Here is a 16,865-nt window from a genome sequence, read left to right as displayed (position 1 = left end):
TGTTTGGACAATCTTCTCCATTAAATAAGAAAAAAATAATAATTATTCTGTGAATTAAAATTAACTTATCCACATTAGTTTAACAAATTATGTATTTTAAGCAAATGATTCACTATTTGAATTTTAATAATATTATTTTGCCTACAAAATAAACCATGTAAAAACAAAGTAACCACATTATATTTATATTCGAGAAGTTACTTAATCCATGGGCATTAACCAATTCATCTATATATATATATATATATATATATATATATATATATATTATTATCATAGAAAAGTGAAGTTTTGATTCATCTTAATTCTAAAAAAAAGCATTGCAAACAAACATGAATCTAATAAATGATATAAACTACCAACATTTATCTTAACCTACAAATTATATACACTTCATAGGTTCAAAATTTTATAACTTTTGCTATAAGCATTATATTATTATATTTGCATTGTGTACCCTTTGACTTCAAGCCTCATAGCGTCTGAACCAGTCACTAATAGTTCTGGCAAGGATCTTGGTATCATTCAAAGAAAGAGATGCAAGCCCTTGAGCAACAGCATCTGCAGGAGTATACAATTTACCCACTTCCCACTTCACTTCCTGATCTCCCAATCAAAAATCAAATCTTAGATAACTTACCGATTAAATATAAAATCAATTTACAATCTTTATTTTACAAACCAGTAAGAATGAATTAGGCTTAAAACTTATCAAAAAAAATTCATTTCATTTTCTTAGTTTTCTCACTTAAAATTGTTTAAGAAAAAGAAAGGTCCGAATTGATCCTTAATTAGAAAATCTGCTATTCCATATTATGCAATTTGCTTGTGAACAGAGTCACTTCACTGCCATGATACTGTGATGAACATGTATGGTACAAAAGGAGGATGCAAAGAAGTTTGACCTGAATGCATGGTGTGATGTGGTTACCACTTAATGTCACTTTCTCTAATGTCCCTCCCAATGACTCCACACGAGGCTTTAGTGTTTTTTCAAGAATATCTGTCTCATCAATTGCGTCCACATTGAACTTCACCTAGAGAGGCAGATAAACAATATCAGACACATTTTACCAATGCCACCCATCTTTCAACTACAAGTTCTAAGGCATACAGCATTGGACAAACCAATAGTGTGTGTTCAACATTGTATGAACATTTAAAGCAATCACGGTTTTCAGATGGTGTTGGCTTGAACTCTGATACTCCTTGCGAAACCTGACAGATCAAGAAATATACATACACATATGCACTCATTAACATGTAAATTAAGATTTAAGCATCATTAAAAGTCAATGATCAAAAAGTTCATCCGTTACCTTAGAAATTATATATGCATCCAATACATGAAAAATTAACAAGGAAAAAGATTATGCAGGATGTGTGGTTGATACATAAACAATAACATGGGAATCAACAACAAAACTTCACCTACAAGGTGTTCCCATTAACACATACTTAAGTGAAATAAATAGCATAAAATAATCTCCAATCAACAGTTAACAAGTACCTCATTCATTACTGATGGCAACTGATCAACAAATTTAGTTAAGGAATTCAGTCTTTCCTGCTCAGATTCTGGTAGAGTTGATCTAACAGCATCCAACACCATCTTTAATGCATCTCCTACATAGATTGCAGATGACATGCATTATCATCATAGATACAAAAAATTAATATAGTCAATTTTTAAACACACCAAGGATTACAATTGAGTGTTGAGGTGGTAGGGCAGAGTTATATTATTTCAGGGCCAACAACAATTTTGGTTTTAGACCGAGACCTCTGATTTAGAGAAAAGTTACTATATCATATCTAACTTTCAAAATTCTCTACTTATTCAATCACCTCACTTCTAGTAAAGCAAAGCAAGTGTGGAGGAGGATCATTCTACATCCCATTGCATATTGTTGGAAAAGTCTCTTTAATTGCAGTCATCCCGTTAGACCACCTTATATACAACCTCTTTGGGGACAAAACGGTAGCCTAGAGGATGGTAGTTTAATTTCACATCAACTACAAATATGACTTAAACAAGCTTTATAAAGTTGAATAGTCCTTACCCGGTTTTGTAAGATTGAGTTACATAATGAATAAGAAGGATCTTAGAAAGTAACATATAACAAAGAAGGTAATGATGGTAATGCTGTCATTTTTGGACAATTGGAAGAGTAAGATTATCTACAGCTTCACAAAACGCTGATGCAAAAGCAAAACCATCAGAAGCGAGCTGAGGAGATACCTGATGCATTTCTAGCTATTGAATAAAATGGAGCTGCCTCCATAACTGGCATCATTTGGCTGACTGCAGGACCCAACTGCAGAGCAGCACTGCAAAGTTTTAGAGCACAATGGAGATGAACAACTTATAAAAATGCTCTATCAGCTGAAATTCAGTACGAATATAAATAATATTATGCCCTTTGAAGAGCATCTTATCTCTGTAAGGCCGTACGAAATGATTTCATGAACAATGTTGATTTCAGTGGTTCTGATGCCACACTGGATTATACTAAAATATCAAAGAATCCTGCCCAGACAGCGAATATTTCTCCAAAAAAACATATTAGCAGTGTATATATCCTTCAAAATTTGTGCATCCTCCATCAAACTTAATTCTAAATTTCATAACAAAAGTTCTAGTTGGAAGGTAAACACTTAACACAGATTTTAGAAAAATATTTCTTTATTATAACCACAAGAATGAAGAAACAGACATTAGATTAAAGTAATAGCCTATAAAGACTCTTGGATAAATTATGTAATAGATTGCATCAAGTATGAGTGTCAATACCTGTTCAAAGTATGGGACTGCCTCCGTTGCTGGCCTGTTGTTGTATGAGATTACAGCATTAGCCTTCCACAAGAAATATATACATTTTCGTCACACTCCTTGAATTGCTAAGTTATATTTAAGTAACGAAACTTCATAATCCACATAATGCCTCCACAAACTAAAACTATGCTATAATAATTTAATTTGTACACTATTAGTTAAAATAGTATCAAAATTATTTTGTGCATGTACAAATACAGTCTTTTGCTGCAGCAGTAAGAAAAATAACCAGACCTTGGGTATATTCTCTGAAAATAAGCTGCCTATGAGTAGTTGAAGAAGTGCACCATTGCTACAGATTTCAAAAAACAAGAAATATATTACTTTCTTGACATTCATTATAGTAAGAAAGATCATTCCCCCCATATAGTATAAGAAACAAATAACTAATCACTAAGACTAACCAAAATGAATAGTTAGGTTGTCTTTTGTCTACTTTACAATATCATAATTTTAAATGTTATTCCAAAAATGCTCATAGGATTAAATGGCTTAAGTGGTAATTATATCTAGTGACATTGCTCAAAATAAATAATTTTCTCACATGAGTGTGGCTTGTATTATATACAGTTCAATAAATACATTCACTCAAATTGAGTGAGTGTATCATTAGTCAACTTTACAACAAATAAGGTAAGAAAGAATTTAACTATTAATACATCTCAAGAATGGGTACTGTGTGTTTCTTATAATTAAGACAAAAAAAATGCACTCATTATTCTGCTTATAAAGGAAAAGAGAAGTATTAAACATTAAACAATCCAACAACCTGTGGCCAACAGAGAAAAGAGGAAGGTCTTCAAGCTGAGCAGGAGACAGATTGGCTTGAGGCAACCCAGATGTCAGGATAGTACTCAAACAAGCTTGGAACCTATCATAGACTTGCTTAGCAGCTTGAGAATGGTCAAATGTCACATTATAAGGCACCACCACCACCAAAAAACCCTCCTTTGCTAAAAACTCTATCAGGTACCTGCAATATCACCGAAAGCTCATCAGACCATCAATATCACCACCCACATGAGAAAACCAGCTATCAATGATAAAGACTCAAACTTTGCAGTGAAAAAACAAAAGGGTAACAAAAAAAAAAAATACCCGTAAGTAACTTCAGGAACAGCCCCAATGAAGGCACCACCCAGGAATTTGATTATAGCTCGAGGCTTGGCACGACTGGGGGTAGGTGGTATCACCAAACAAGAGTCCAACTTGGTGTACACCTTGCTATTGACTCTGCTACTTGTGTTTCCACCAACATAAACATCAGAAACCATATTTGTAGTCCTTGCTACCATTCTAGTGGATAGAGTGTGAAAGGGGAAGAATTTGCTGAACAAACCATTTGGGTTAGTGTGTCTCAGTACACCAAACCCAGACATGGTTTTAGTGTTCCTAGAAGAGAGTATGCATTTCAAATCTGAACCTAAGATGAAGGATGAGGAAGCCATTTCCATTAACTGTTAGATAGCAATTGAATATGGGAAATTAACAGACTATTCCTGTCCAAACTGCAAAGTGCAGTAGAAAATAAGGTTATAAAATTATTCTTATTATTATTATTATTATTTGTACAAATTTTGTGTCATTCAGTGGTTGAGTAATTTTAAATTTATTGGATTGGTGAGGTTTGGCCACGATATGTTAAGAAGATTTCGCCACGATTTTGATGTCTCTCCCTGTTGTTCCTGATACATTTATTTTACTTTCCAACCTGTGTTTTTTCTTTCTTCACCTCTTTTTAATTATTTAATAACAAAGATTTGTTTAACGTTCTTGCACTTATTGAAACAAATGTTATTAAGAATATAAAAATAATTGAATCATATGTTCCAACAAATTTTAGATTTTTGTTTCAGAATACATAATCTAAAAGTGTATTTTGTTTTTAAATATTATTTGAAAAGTATAAGATTTTCAAAGTTAATTGGCAATACACCATAATTGAAGAAGTGCAAAAAGAAGATGTGTAAGTGGAAAAAGTAAAAGGCTGGTTACGTTTTTTGTCGGACCAATGAGTTATTATGACCTGACTTATAATGTTTCTTTTTGCACTCCCATAAATTTTATTTCCGCTAACATAATATTTAAAATGCCTACATTACTCTTATTTTATTATATGACAATTAAGCAAGCATACCATTGATGGTTTTTTAAGAATTTGGTGTGGATAGCTCGCAAAGGAGGTGAAGGTGTTAAAGAGGTAGATTGTAGCACATTATATGAATTGACGTGAACCGGAGGAAATGACTCGTACTTTTGCATTCATTGATAAGGAATATATACAAATTTTAAGCTACAATTTAGGCTACCATTATAACTGACAAGCTATAATTGAAGCTAACCTTTAGGCAACTAATGTTACAAAATATACTCAAAATAATAACAGATTATTTTATAAAAAAATCATATCTAACACACTCCCGCAGTCAAAACGGAAGGTTTACAAACGCTTGGACTGTCCCAAAAATCATCAAAGAGTATGCGCGGAAGGCCTTTAGTGAAGATATCAGCAATTTGATAGCGGGACGGAATATGAAGGACAAAGTGAATGTCCATTTCAATGTGTTTTGTGCATTGATGTTGAATTGGATTACCTGATAGATAAATGGCACTCATATTGTCACAATACACCATTGTAGTTTTGTGAATTGGGCAATGAAGCTCAAGAAGGAGGTTTCGAATCCAACAAGATTCAGAAACAACATTAGCTACTCCTCGGTATTCGGCCTCAGCACTAGAGCGGGATAATGTAGGTTGTCGTTTAGACGACCATGAAATCAAAGTATCACCGAAGAAAACACAATATCCAGAGGTAGATCGTCTAGTATCCGGACATCCACCCCAATCGGCATCTGTGTAGGAGAGGAGGTTGCCAATGGTGGATTTATACAAATGCAGGCCAAAATCAATAGTACCCTGAATGTAACGTAAAATACACTTGAGAGCATTCATGTGATTTTCCTTGGGATCATGCATATGAAGACATACTTGTTGCACCGCATAAGAAATGCCAGGCCTTGTAAGAGTAAGATATTGTAATGCACCTGCAAGACGTCTATACTTAGTAGGATCTGCATAGGGAATGTCATTAGAGGCACCAAGTTTGGGCTTTGTATCAACCGGTGTGGGACAAGTTTTACAATTAGTCATCCCTACTCTTTCAAGAATTTCTTCCGCATATTTTTTTTGCAAGAGAAACATACCGGTTGCATTACGGGTAATTGCAATCCCTAAATAATAGCTCAGTGGACCAAGGTCCTTCATAGCGAACTCTGCACTTAATAATGACATAATTGACTTTCTAAGAGAGTCAGAGGAGGCTATTAGGATAATATCATCAACATATAACAGAATATATGCAATGTCAGATTCCTTATGATATATGAAAAGTGAGTGATCAGATTTACTATGATTGAAACCGATTGTGGCCACATGATCTGCAAAACGCTTGTACCAAGCACGAGGGGCTTGCTTTAGGCCATAGAGTGATTTCTTTAACAAGCAAACATAATCAGGATGAGAGGAATCTTTAAAACCCATGGGTTGATGCATATAAACTGTTTCATTGAGAGTACCATGTAAAAAAGCATTTTTGACGTCCAATTGATGAATGGACCATGACTTTGATAAAGTAATGCTCAAAACTGTGCGAATGGTCACCGACTTCACTACCGGGCTGAATGGTCGCGGAGTTCTTGGAAGAACTACCAGCAGTGGCTGCAAGGGACGACGGAGACCGCGAAGGAGTCGAGGTGGGTCTCGTCGTGGAAGGCCAGGTTGGTGAGGAGGAATTGTTCGGAGACCGCGAAGGTGTCAAGACGACGCTAGTGAGGGAGGGAGATTGACTTAGTGTCAGAAAAAAAATGACGTGACACTCCACGGTTAATCAACTCAACTTCTTTTTAACGCAGTCAGCTTTGGAGAACGAAAAATTATAATTTTTTTAAAAAGAATTATAATGTTGCAAAATTTAAAAGAGAAACTAAAAAGAAAATCGTTTGATAGGACTGAAAATATATTTAACCCATATTTTAATAGGTCAATACAATTATGGTTTCAAAACTCAAATTCTACAATTTTGAACACAAAATAACTTTTATCATTTCAATTTTGACAATTACACTTTTATAAACTTAATTTTGAAACTAAGGTTGAAATAATTTTAAAAGAATGTTTCGCACTTTTACAATGTGATCCTGCCACAAATTAGTGTATAAAATAAGTTAGTTATCTAAAATGTTATATATCGATAATGTTTTTGCAGACAAATTACAAGTTTTGATACGTTCTGCATAATTATTTAAAGATTTTTTTTTCATAAGTTGTAAAATCATTATTTGTTACACTAATGAAAGTTTGTTTGTATATTTTGACAAAAAGAGAATTTATATTAAATTTGATTTATATGATAAAATAATTTGATTGTGTATTTATATATTAAGAGAATAATTTATAAAATAATTTTTTAAAATAATTTAATGTATAAAATAAATTTTCAAAACTGTAAATTAAAATATTAAATTATTAGAAAATTTAAATGGATAAACAATTATTTCATAATAAAAATATATTAAAATAAACTATCAAAGTCAAATAAATATATAATATTTTATTTATTATTTTTATTTTTCATTTCATTACAGTAATAAAATATATTTATGAATATTTAATTATTATATCTTATATTTCAATTTGAATATATATAATAAAATTAATTTAATTATTATCATAAAAAATATAATTATTAATAGTAGTGATCAATTATATTAAAGTAACAATCCTGGAGAAGAAATTGTGAAAAAAGAGAATAGATTATCTTATCTCTTATATATAGTACTTTCTTTGATTATAGAGAAAATTTAAACATTTAAAATATATTTCTTTTTTCTGTATTTCAATGCTTTTTATAATCTTTATTTTTGTGAAATAAATATCTTCACTTTTTTTCCTTTGTTTTCACTTTTTAATCCAAAAAATATTTTTATATTTAAAATTATATTTTACAAGGTCTATATCTTTTTTTCTATATTTAAAATTATACTTTACAATTATATTTTTTATTCAAGGAGATTTTTAATTATTTCTGATACTCCCTCTTAAGAAAATAATAAGCAATAACCTATTTAAACTATAATAAATTAATAACTATATTACCAAACCTCTATGTCATAATAAATTGTCAAATATAACAACGTAATTTATCAATATTTTCTATAAGATTATTACGTTAATAATGTTATGTATATAATGTCCAGGTCATATTAAACATTACTATCCAAATAAATAAATAAAAAAAAAAAGGATACGAGATTAAAGATATAATCTAATTCATAATTACAATAATAGTTTCATAACAAAGTTAAATTTGTGACTCATCTTTATTTTATGTTGCATAATTTGTCATAGGTGAATATTTTCACAAAAACACACTAACAAATATTTAAGGGTAAAGTTGCTTAAAAAAGTTTCACTGCAAATCCTGGACAACTTGAATATAAAGTATATTATTACCTTATTAAAAACTCATCTTCAATCTCAACATCAACTTTAAAACTGTGCAAAATAGGAACGTGTAAAAATCATTATATTAACAAGTGATGGAATTTCGTAAATATTGTGTAAAATCTAGTCATTATAGAAAGTATAGTTTAAGAAAAATTATTGATTAATGTAATTCAAAAAAGTTATGAATATCAAAAACCACTTTCATTCTATTAGTCTTTAGTCATAATTTTGTTTTTAATGTAAGAAAGAATGTTTGAAAATAAATTTGATAACTAATGTTTGAAAAAGCTTAAAATAATGAAAATCTAATTCTATTATTATATAACAATATGAGTATTCAAATATTACTTTTATTCTGTGCATAAATGTTGTCATTTCTTTTAGAGATTATCTATGCCAAGAAAAGCATCGTTTTTAAAACATAAGTTATAAGAAAAAATGTAGAGATTATTGGTATAATTCATTTGTAAATATTTTATCACAAAACAAAAAAAAAATACTTTATTTCCAATCAATCAATATTGTATGCAAAGAAGTGTTTCTAAAGACTAAGAAGTATATAAGAATTATATAAGTAAATTTTTTTCTACCCTATAACATCTTATTCAATTATTCCTTCTAATAGGTATTTGTATTTCATAATAAGTACTATAAGAGGATCAAGTTATAAAACATTTTTAAAATGGTTAAAGATTGTTTCAATCATCTTTCATGTGTAGTACTTCTTTATATATGAGTTGAATCTATCAAAATGGAAAAAAAATGCTTTGAACCAAAGTCAAACTTCTATTTTGTTAAAGGAGTTCGCTCCAAGACAAAGAAAAATAAGATAAAATTGAAAAATAGATTTAAAAAAAAATTGAAAAAACACAGATTCTATGAAAGTCATAACAAATAGTTTCAAACTTTCAAAACACTCAAAATTTCATTTCATTCAATAAGTATAAATACATAAGGGGTAATATTTTATTTATAAAAAAAAGAATTAAAAATTTAAAATCCATATAAAGAATTAAAAAAAAAAACTATGCTAGATTCATGCATTGTAGTAAACTATGAAAGTGCAATAAAGTAGAAGTTATAACTTATCATTAGTGAGGTGGTTAGATGTATGCACATGTTAACCTAGTTAGTAATTTTTGAAGGATGAATTAGATAAATAAGTTTATGTATTTTTCTTCACTTCCAAATCTCCTTAAAAAATACTATATTTCAAGATTTTTTTTTTTAAAAGTATAAAATTAATTTTTTCCTATATTATATTTTTGAACATTTTAAGTTTTCACCTTATAAGTCTTCTTTATGTATACTTTATTTTTCTCTTTTGTATAATTTGCCTCTTATTTTTGTTCAAATAATTCATTATTCTTAATGTTCTTTTCAAGTCTACTACAACCTCCACCTCTTGAAGAAATTCAAACATGAATTCACATCTAGCATATTCAAAAATGAGGAATAGATTCTCTTTGTAGATATTATTTGAATCTGTCTCAATTTTAACATAGAATCTCTACATTGATTAGATATGAATATGACTATGAATAATACTTTATTTTTTTGTAATTAGGTATGGAGACAGGATTGGTATATACATATTTACCTTATCTCCTTATTCCTCATAAATTAGTTAATGTACTTTAAGTCAATAATAACTTCGTTATTATCCATTGAACTCCATTTCATAAGATCGTCATTCATATAAAGAATTTGTGTTCATCGCTGCAACTCATTTATGAGTTTTAATCTCATTTCCCTCAACTACTCAAATACTTGTTGATGTATCAACTTTTGATATGTGGATTCACAATATTTTTTTCTGGCATGACAAAGTCAATAAAATTAATAATATCAGTAATTAAGTTTCTAATAGATTTTTTTCTCACTACAAAAAAGTGTTAATTAGTGGAGTTTTTTTTTTTGTAATTTGCAAAGGTTTTTACCCTCCACAAATTGATTTCCAAGGAGTTTTTAAACCCGGATAGTTAGAGTCGCTCCAAGGCGAAGGTTTTTCATGATCCTCTTATCTAAGTTATATTATGAAGGTTTTTTTTGGAGGGTAATAACTTTTTCTATTAATGACTATTTTCTACCTATGTTTATTATTTCTTAATTTAATTAAATTTGTTTTTCACAATAAAAAATAAATCAAATATATAAAATAAATTTATTGATAATTACAATATAAATATATGTAAAAATATATATAATTTTTAAAGAACATTGCAAGATTGATTAAAAATTCTAGCATGATAAAAAACAACTTAACTAATTAAAAACACATAAATTAATGTTGATGATCTAAACAAAATTATTTAAAAACTAAAGATTTAACTCGTGACAAATATATTTCAAAATATTGTAAGAAATTTCACTCATTTCATAATATTATGTAGTCCAAAAAAAATTTTTCTTATTAAGAAATATATTAACTTTTGCAAGACACATCAACATAGTAAAATATTTTAAATGTGGTTATTTTTTTTTTCATAACTCAAAGAATTTACTTCCACGTTTACAAAGAATTCTAAATTTCTGACAAACAGAATATAAAACTTCACCATATTACTAACTATTATATACAAAAATAATATAATTCTAGTATAATTGTAAAAACAACATAACTAAAATTTCAACCGTTATGTGAATTGTGAATCTTTATCGTAAAATTTCTTTCTATATCAAAACATTGTAAATCACACTTATGTTTACACGTACAAATTATTTAAATCATCAAATATAAAAAAATATCCTTCCTTGCCAAGACATAAAATAAATCAACAAACCTAAATATTAAAGCCACATCCACATATCTAATATAATACTTACCAATTTCTCAAAAATATAGTTCTATATTTTATACATTTTGATCCAGAGTTTTGTCTACAAATTTCATCTTTTATTTTTATTAATGTAAACTGTTTATTAATTATTTTACTGTTCAGATTTTTAAACTATTGTTTTATAACTATTTTCTAAAAATATATTTCTTGTAAATTTAATAATATTTTTATTTTAATAATAATTAAAAATTTAATTTTTATTTTTTAATTCTTATAAGATAAAAGAGAATACATATACATAAAAGTACAACTTTTGTGACTACAAAGAAAATTATATATATATATATATATATATATATATATATATATATATATATATATATATACTTTTACATATTTTTTTTAATAAATCTATATTAAAATAACTATAAAAAGATTTTGAAAATTAATTCTTTTGTTAAGTCAAATGAAATTTTAAAAAATCAAAAGAAAATAAAAATATCTATATAATTACATATTTATATATATTTTGTATAAACATATTTATATAAAGATATATAAATATATAATTATATAGAGATCTTAATTATTTTTTGAATTATTAAAATTCTATTAGGTTTAACAAACAAGATTCGATATCCAAAATACTTCATAGCTTTTTTAATATAATTTTATTAAAAAATATATGCATATATATATATATTATGTATTATATATCTTTTTTCGATAAAATTATATTTAAAAAACAATAAAAAGATTTGGAAATCAAATCTTGTTTGTCAAGTGAAATGAAATTTAGTGGTGATAAAAGAAAAGAAATAAAGATATCTATATAATAACATTTATATATCTTTATATCAGTAATATATATATATATATATATATATATATATATATATATATATATATTATTTTTTATTTTTGATATATCTTATATCGATAAAGTTATATTAAAAACGCAATGAAAAGATTTTGAAGGTAAACTATTGTTTGTTAAGCAAGATACAATTTTAATGATTTCAAAGAAAACAAAATAATATATATATCTTTTAATATATCTAATTTCTAAAGATTTATATATCTTGTATCTATTATATCTATATACATGTATATAATAAAGTTAAACTGTAACCTTAAACAACAAATCGCAGCAAGAGAAGAAGCATAGTATCTTCTTGTGTGCGGTCTTTACTGCTTTCTGTGTTATTATTCTTCTTCTTCTCCGATTCTACCTTCCGAGTTGACTCACCTCGCCATGGAGGAACAACACCACCAACAACCTAAACCCAACAACATCAACGCTTCCGACGCCGACCCTTTCCTCTTAAACTACACACCTTCGGATCTCCGAACCGCTTCGGAGTTTCTCGCCACGTGGCTCCCCTTCCTCTCCCGAGATCTCTGCGCGCGCTGCACTCAATCTCTCTCCGATCGTATTCAATCCATCGACCCAGGTTGCAAGACCCTTACTTTTCTCCCAAATTCTCGTTTTTTTCCATCTGGGTTTCACCTGTTTTTTCTTACGGTTTCTGGGTTCTTTGGTTTCAGGTGAAGTGCCCCAAAACGACAGCCCCAATGAACAAAACGACGCTGAAGATAACTGCGACACGCATTCCCTGGGGAGTTGGAAAGACGGAGCGGAGGTGAATTCCTGTGTGGAGACTCCGAGCCAGAGAGTTTGTTGGGCCGACATGGCCCAAGAGGATGATGAGTTTGGCGAAGAAGAAAACAACAACAATGGGATTAATGTTGTTATGGGTAATTCGAATGATGCTGCTGATGTGGGTGTGGCTGTGGCTGAGAAGCCTACTTTGCCCAGGGAGCAGAGGGAGTACATTAGGTTCATGAATGTGAGGCGCAAGAAGGACTTTATCTGCTTTGAGAGGGTTAATGGGAAGCTTGTGAACATTCTAGAAGGGCTTGAACTCCACACAGGGATTTTCAGTCTTGCTGAACAGAAAAGGATTGTCAATTATGTTGCTTCATTACAGGAGATGGGGAAAAGAGGAGAATTGAAAGGTTTGTGATCTCAATTCTCGACTTGTTTCAATCGTTTATGGATTTTGCTTATGTTTGTATGTCCTGTATGATCTTGTTATGGGCTTCTGATTAATTGTATTATAGTTGTTTTTGTTCAAACGAACTGAAATCTGACTGAATTCCATATTTGTTTTGCTATTGCTGCTTTTGAATCTACCTTTGTTAAGGAAGAATGTTACGGGTTGGGGAGTTTAGATAGTTTTCACGAGGACTTGTGTATTTTGGTGTTGACTGACTAAAGACTAATCTCTCGAGAACTAAGATTCATTCACAAGATTCAGACGATTTTATGCCATATAGACAGTCTTAGGAAATGAGAGTCCAACCTTTAACATGTTTAGGTTTAAACCTCATTGTACTCCGAAAAGGAAGAAGAAAATAATATGAATTCTCTCTGGACTCAAATGCAAGCAAGATTAACTAATATTTTCACTATTTAAGGGGTTGTCAATGTCATTTAATTCTACTAATCAAATTTGAAAATAATCCCCTCCNCCCCACACCAAAACGTCCTACATTGGATTTTTTTTTTTATTTATTTTTTTTTTTTATCAAGAATAAGAGTCATCGAACGAAAATATAATCTCAATTATTTTAAGGTTATGTTTTATAAGATATCCTTGAGTGGGCTGCAAGCACTTATAATTTACTTAGAATTTAGTACACCAAACTTCATGTTTTTACTCATAATTGTGTTCAGAGTGAGTATATAATAAAATCAAGCATGTAACCAAAATCACAGTCACTCGGCATGGCTTATTGTACTCAAACTTAATGAGAACTGTAAATATCTAATTTTCCATTTATTACATGTGTTGCTTTAGGCTTGCAAGTTTAGTTGTTCTCTAAGAGTATGAACTTATTGACGAGATAACAACTTCCATTGGGTGATTCTGTTCTTAACAAGTTTACCACTTGTTGGAACCTATTTGCGTAAACAGAAACTGTGTTGAATTGTATATTTACTTCGAATATAAATTTAATCAGATTATTTGTGGTGTTCTTCTGCGCAGCTGCTGCTAGTGTAAAGTAATATTATGGATTTGATGATCTATAACTGCTACTTATTGTAGATTTGTATTAATTCGTATCTCCCAACCTGTTGCTGATACTACAAACTGTCAATAACATGCTTGTTCTGTCACCTCAGTTATTCTGTTAAGATTTTTAACCACTATAATTGCTTCTGATTTGTCAAGTATCCATATTTGATTCTTTTTGTATTACTAGTTACTGAATTGAATCATTATCCAGATACCTTATTCAGTAAATATTGTCTTGTAATTTGACAGATATTATTTAGGAAAAAATCAGACTTTAGATCCTGTGGTGGGGTCAATATCAGTATGCTAACGACTTATCTTAAGATGCTGAAAACAAAAAATACATTTTTTTCACAGCAATTTCCTTGACTATTTAGTGAATGTGTTTGGTGTTGTTTTTTTCTGATGAACTATATAATGTTAATTCTTCACTTGTTCAGAGCGGACATTTTCTGCTCCCCAAAAGTGGATGAGGGGCAAGGGACGACAAACCATACAATTTGGGTGCTGTTACAATTATGCAGTGGTTAGTCTATATCTCAACCTCCTTTTATGTTTCTTTATTTTGAAAGAGAGTTAAAAGGGACTTACGTCTCAATATGGTAACGGTTTCGGTTACAGGATAGAGATGGTAACCCACCTGGTATTCTTCCACATTCAATGGTTGATCCTTTACCTGATCTTTTCAAAGTCATCATCCGACGACTGATCAAGTGGCATGTACTACCTCCTACTTGTGTGCCAGACAGTTGCATTGTTAATATATATGAAGAAGGGGACTGTATACCTCCACACATAGATAACCATGACTTTGTTCGACCATTTTGCACTGTCTCATTTCTTAGCGAGTGCAATATAGTTTTTGGATCAAACTTGAAGATTATAGGTCCTGGTGAATTTGATGGTTCGATAGCTATTCCATTACCTATGGGGTAAGTATTCAGTCTGGATTTATCTTCTGTGCTCTCATGTGTTTAATTTTTCAACTATTACATTTCTTAGTTAGATTGAATTCTTCTTCAACTTTCTTATTTCTATAGAAGATTCAGAATCTTATAAGTAGTCTTTTTTCCCCAGATCTGTACTTGTCTTGAATGGAAATGGAGCTGATGTAGCTAAGCACTGTGTGCCAGCAGTTCCTGCAAAAAGGTACTAAGCGATTTGATATTCTATCAATTGCTGTTAAGTTTTCAAACAAATCACAAATTATTGATATTGATTTTGTCAAAACTTTTGCTAGGATATCCATCACATTTAGAAGAATGGATGAGTCAAAGAGGCCTTTTGGGTATGTTCCTGAACCTGATCTTCAGGGAATCCAGCCATTGACATATGAAGTTGAGCAGGAAAAGAAATCAGGTGGACACAGATCATCTGGTCGTCATGTGAGGAGACAAAGAGGGAGAGGAGGTGGCAGGAATGATGCAATGGGATTTGCATCTAGAAATGATAGGTTCTCAGAGCACCGGGACTCGAATCATAATACACCCAGATCAGGAAATAGGTGGAGTAGAAAGCTTGGTAGTTGACAGATGCAGTGTTATTAGGGCCAAAGGTTCCTGATGGTTCACAGTTTGCTGAACTAACAACCACATGCTGGTTTTGTTCATGAAATCCTTTACATATCAACAAGTTTGTTATGGAGGTGTCTTCACTTTTTTTCTGGGAAAGCTTTACACAGCAGCAATTTTATTATTGATTATATGGTGAAGTTGGTCACTTGGGGTGCTGCTTTGGTAACTTTGTCTCCTAGCCTCAGGCCCTAGTGTATATTTGAGTGAACTTTTCTAGTTAATAATGGTTGCTATTTGGTGAGAAGTTGTGATTCATCTGTTTTTTTAGTACCAAGCTAAAAGGTGGCTGGGCTATAATAAGGCATTTTGAGATATTTTCAGATTGATACTTTATATAGTACTGATGAGTGAATTGAAAATATTCATGGTTGCATTGTGAGATCAGCATTCAGCATTGCTATATTTTTCTGGGTTGAGACTTGCAGCAGCTGGAACAAATTCGAAATTGCTTGCTTGTGAAAAGGTGGTGTCAAAAGTGCTGTTAAATACATTGAAAGAGGTACTTTTGTCCCTTTTTTCTTTCTAAGTGGAGATTCTATATTAGTTGTATTTACACAATTTATACCAATTACTATTGTTTTATGAGGTTTTTGGAGAGAACTTTTATGTCATCTGCATGATCATTGTTTGGCACTATCTTAAAGGAATGCTAACTAAAACTACAACTTGAGCTTAATTGGATAATTTATAGATATAAAAGCTATGAATTAAATGACTCAAACTATATTTTTCTCAATTTATTTTAAGTTTCTTTATAATTTTTTTATGAATGTTTCAAAAATAGGACTAGTCATTGAATTGACTTAAATTTTATGAATGGGTATTAATAAAATAACAATAGTAATGAACTTTTGAGAAATATTAAATCAGAATTTAATGATACAAAAACTAATAATAGAACATTTCGTTAGTAACATTTAAAATACATATGAACTTAGGTTTAAGTTTCAACAAGAAAATGTTTTTAATAGCAACTTTTTGGGAAAGAAAATAACACGTTTTAAAAAAATTAAAAATGATATTTTCTTTGGATTTCCATTAAGCCTACCAAAAAATAAAACGAGTTTTTTTTTTTTTTTTTTCTATT

General features: G+C 30.1%; 3 protein-coding genes across 3 annotated transcripts; 1 reads left to right on the top strand and 2 right to left on the bottom strand.

The window, feature by feature from the left end:
* Positions 1-299: 299 nt before the first annotated feature.
* On the bottom strand, positions 300-4,339 carry LOC106764222. Its single transcript, XM_014648469.2, has 9 exons — positions 3,935-4,339; positions 3,606-3,809; positions 3,071-3,128; positions 2,795-2,857; positions 2,243-2,318; positions 1,511-1,626; positions 1,129-1,218; positions 906-1,037; positions 300-601 (listed from the first exon to the last, which is right to left on the bottom strand). The coding sequence occupies exons 1-9, from the start codon at positions 4,288-4,290 to the stop codon at positions 467-469; spliced, it is 1,230 nt and encodes a 409-aa protein (XP_014503955.1). The 5' UTR covers positions 4,291-4,339; the 3' UTR covers positions 300-466.
* Positions 4,340-5,245: 906 nt separating this feature from the next.
* Positions 5,246-12,378, bottom strand: LOC106763707 (uncharacterized mitochondrial protein AtMg00810-like). Its single transcript, XM_014647873.1, has 2 exons — positions 12,371-12,378; positions 5,246-6,512 (listed from the first exon to the last, which is right to left on the bottom strand). Exons 1-2 carry the CDS (start codon positions 12,376-12,378, stop codon positions 5,246-5,248), a joined length of 1,275 nt encoding a protein of 424 aa, XP_014503359.1.
* LOC106765266 lies at positions 12,243-16,384 on the top strand. Its single transcript, XM_014649826.2, has 6 exons — positions 12,243-12,575; positions 12,670-13,140; positions 14,645-14,730; positions 14,826-15,136; positions 15,282-15,353; positions 15,445-16,384. The coding sequence occupies exons 1-6, from the start codon at positions 12,377-12,379 to the stop codon at positions 15,731-15,733; spliced, it is 1,428 nt and encodes a 475-aa protein (XP_014505312.1). The 5' UTR covers positions 12,243-12,376; the 3' UTR covers positions 15,734-16,384.
* Positions 16,385-16,865: the final 481 nt, after the last annotated feature.

Source organism: Vigna radiata, chromosome 6 (genome assembly GCF_000741045.1).
Source record: "Vigna radiata var. radiata cultivar VC1973A chromosome 6, Vradiata_ver6, whole genome shotgun sequence".
Lineage (NCBI taxonomy): Eukaryota > Viridiplantae > Streptophyta > Magnoliopsida > Fabales > Fabaceae > Vigna > Vigna radiata.
The sequence above is the reverse complement of the archived record's forward strand: the minus strand, read 5'-3'. Positions and strand labels throughout refer to the sequence as shown.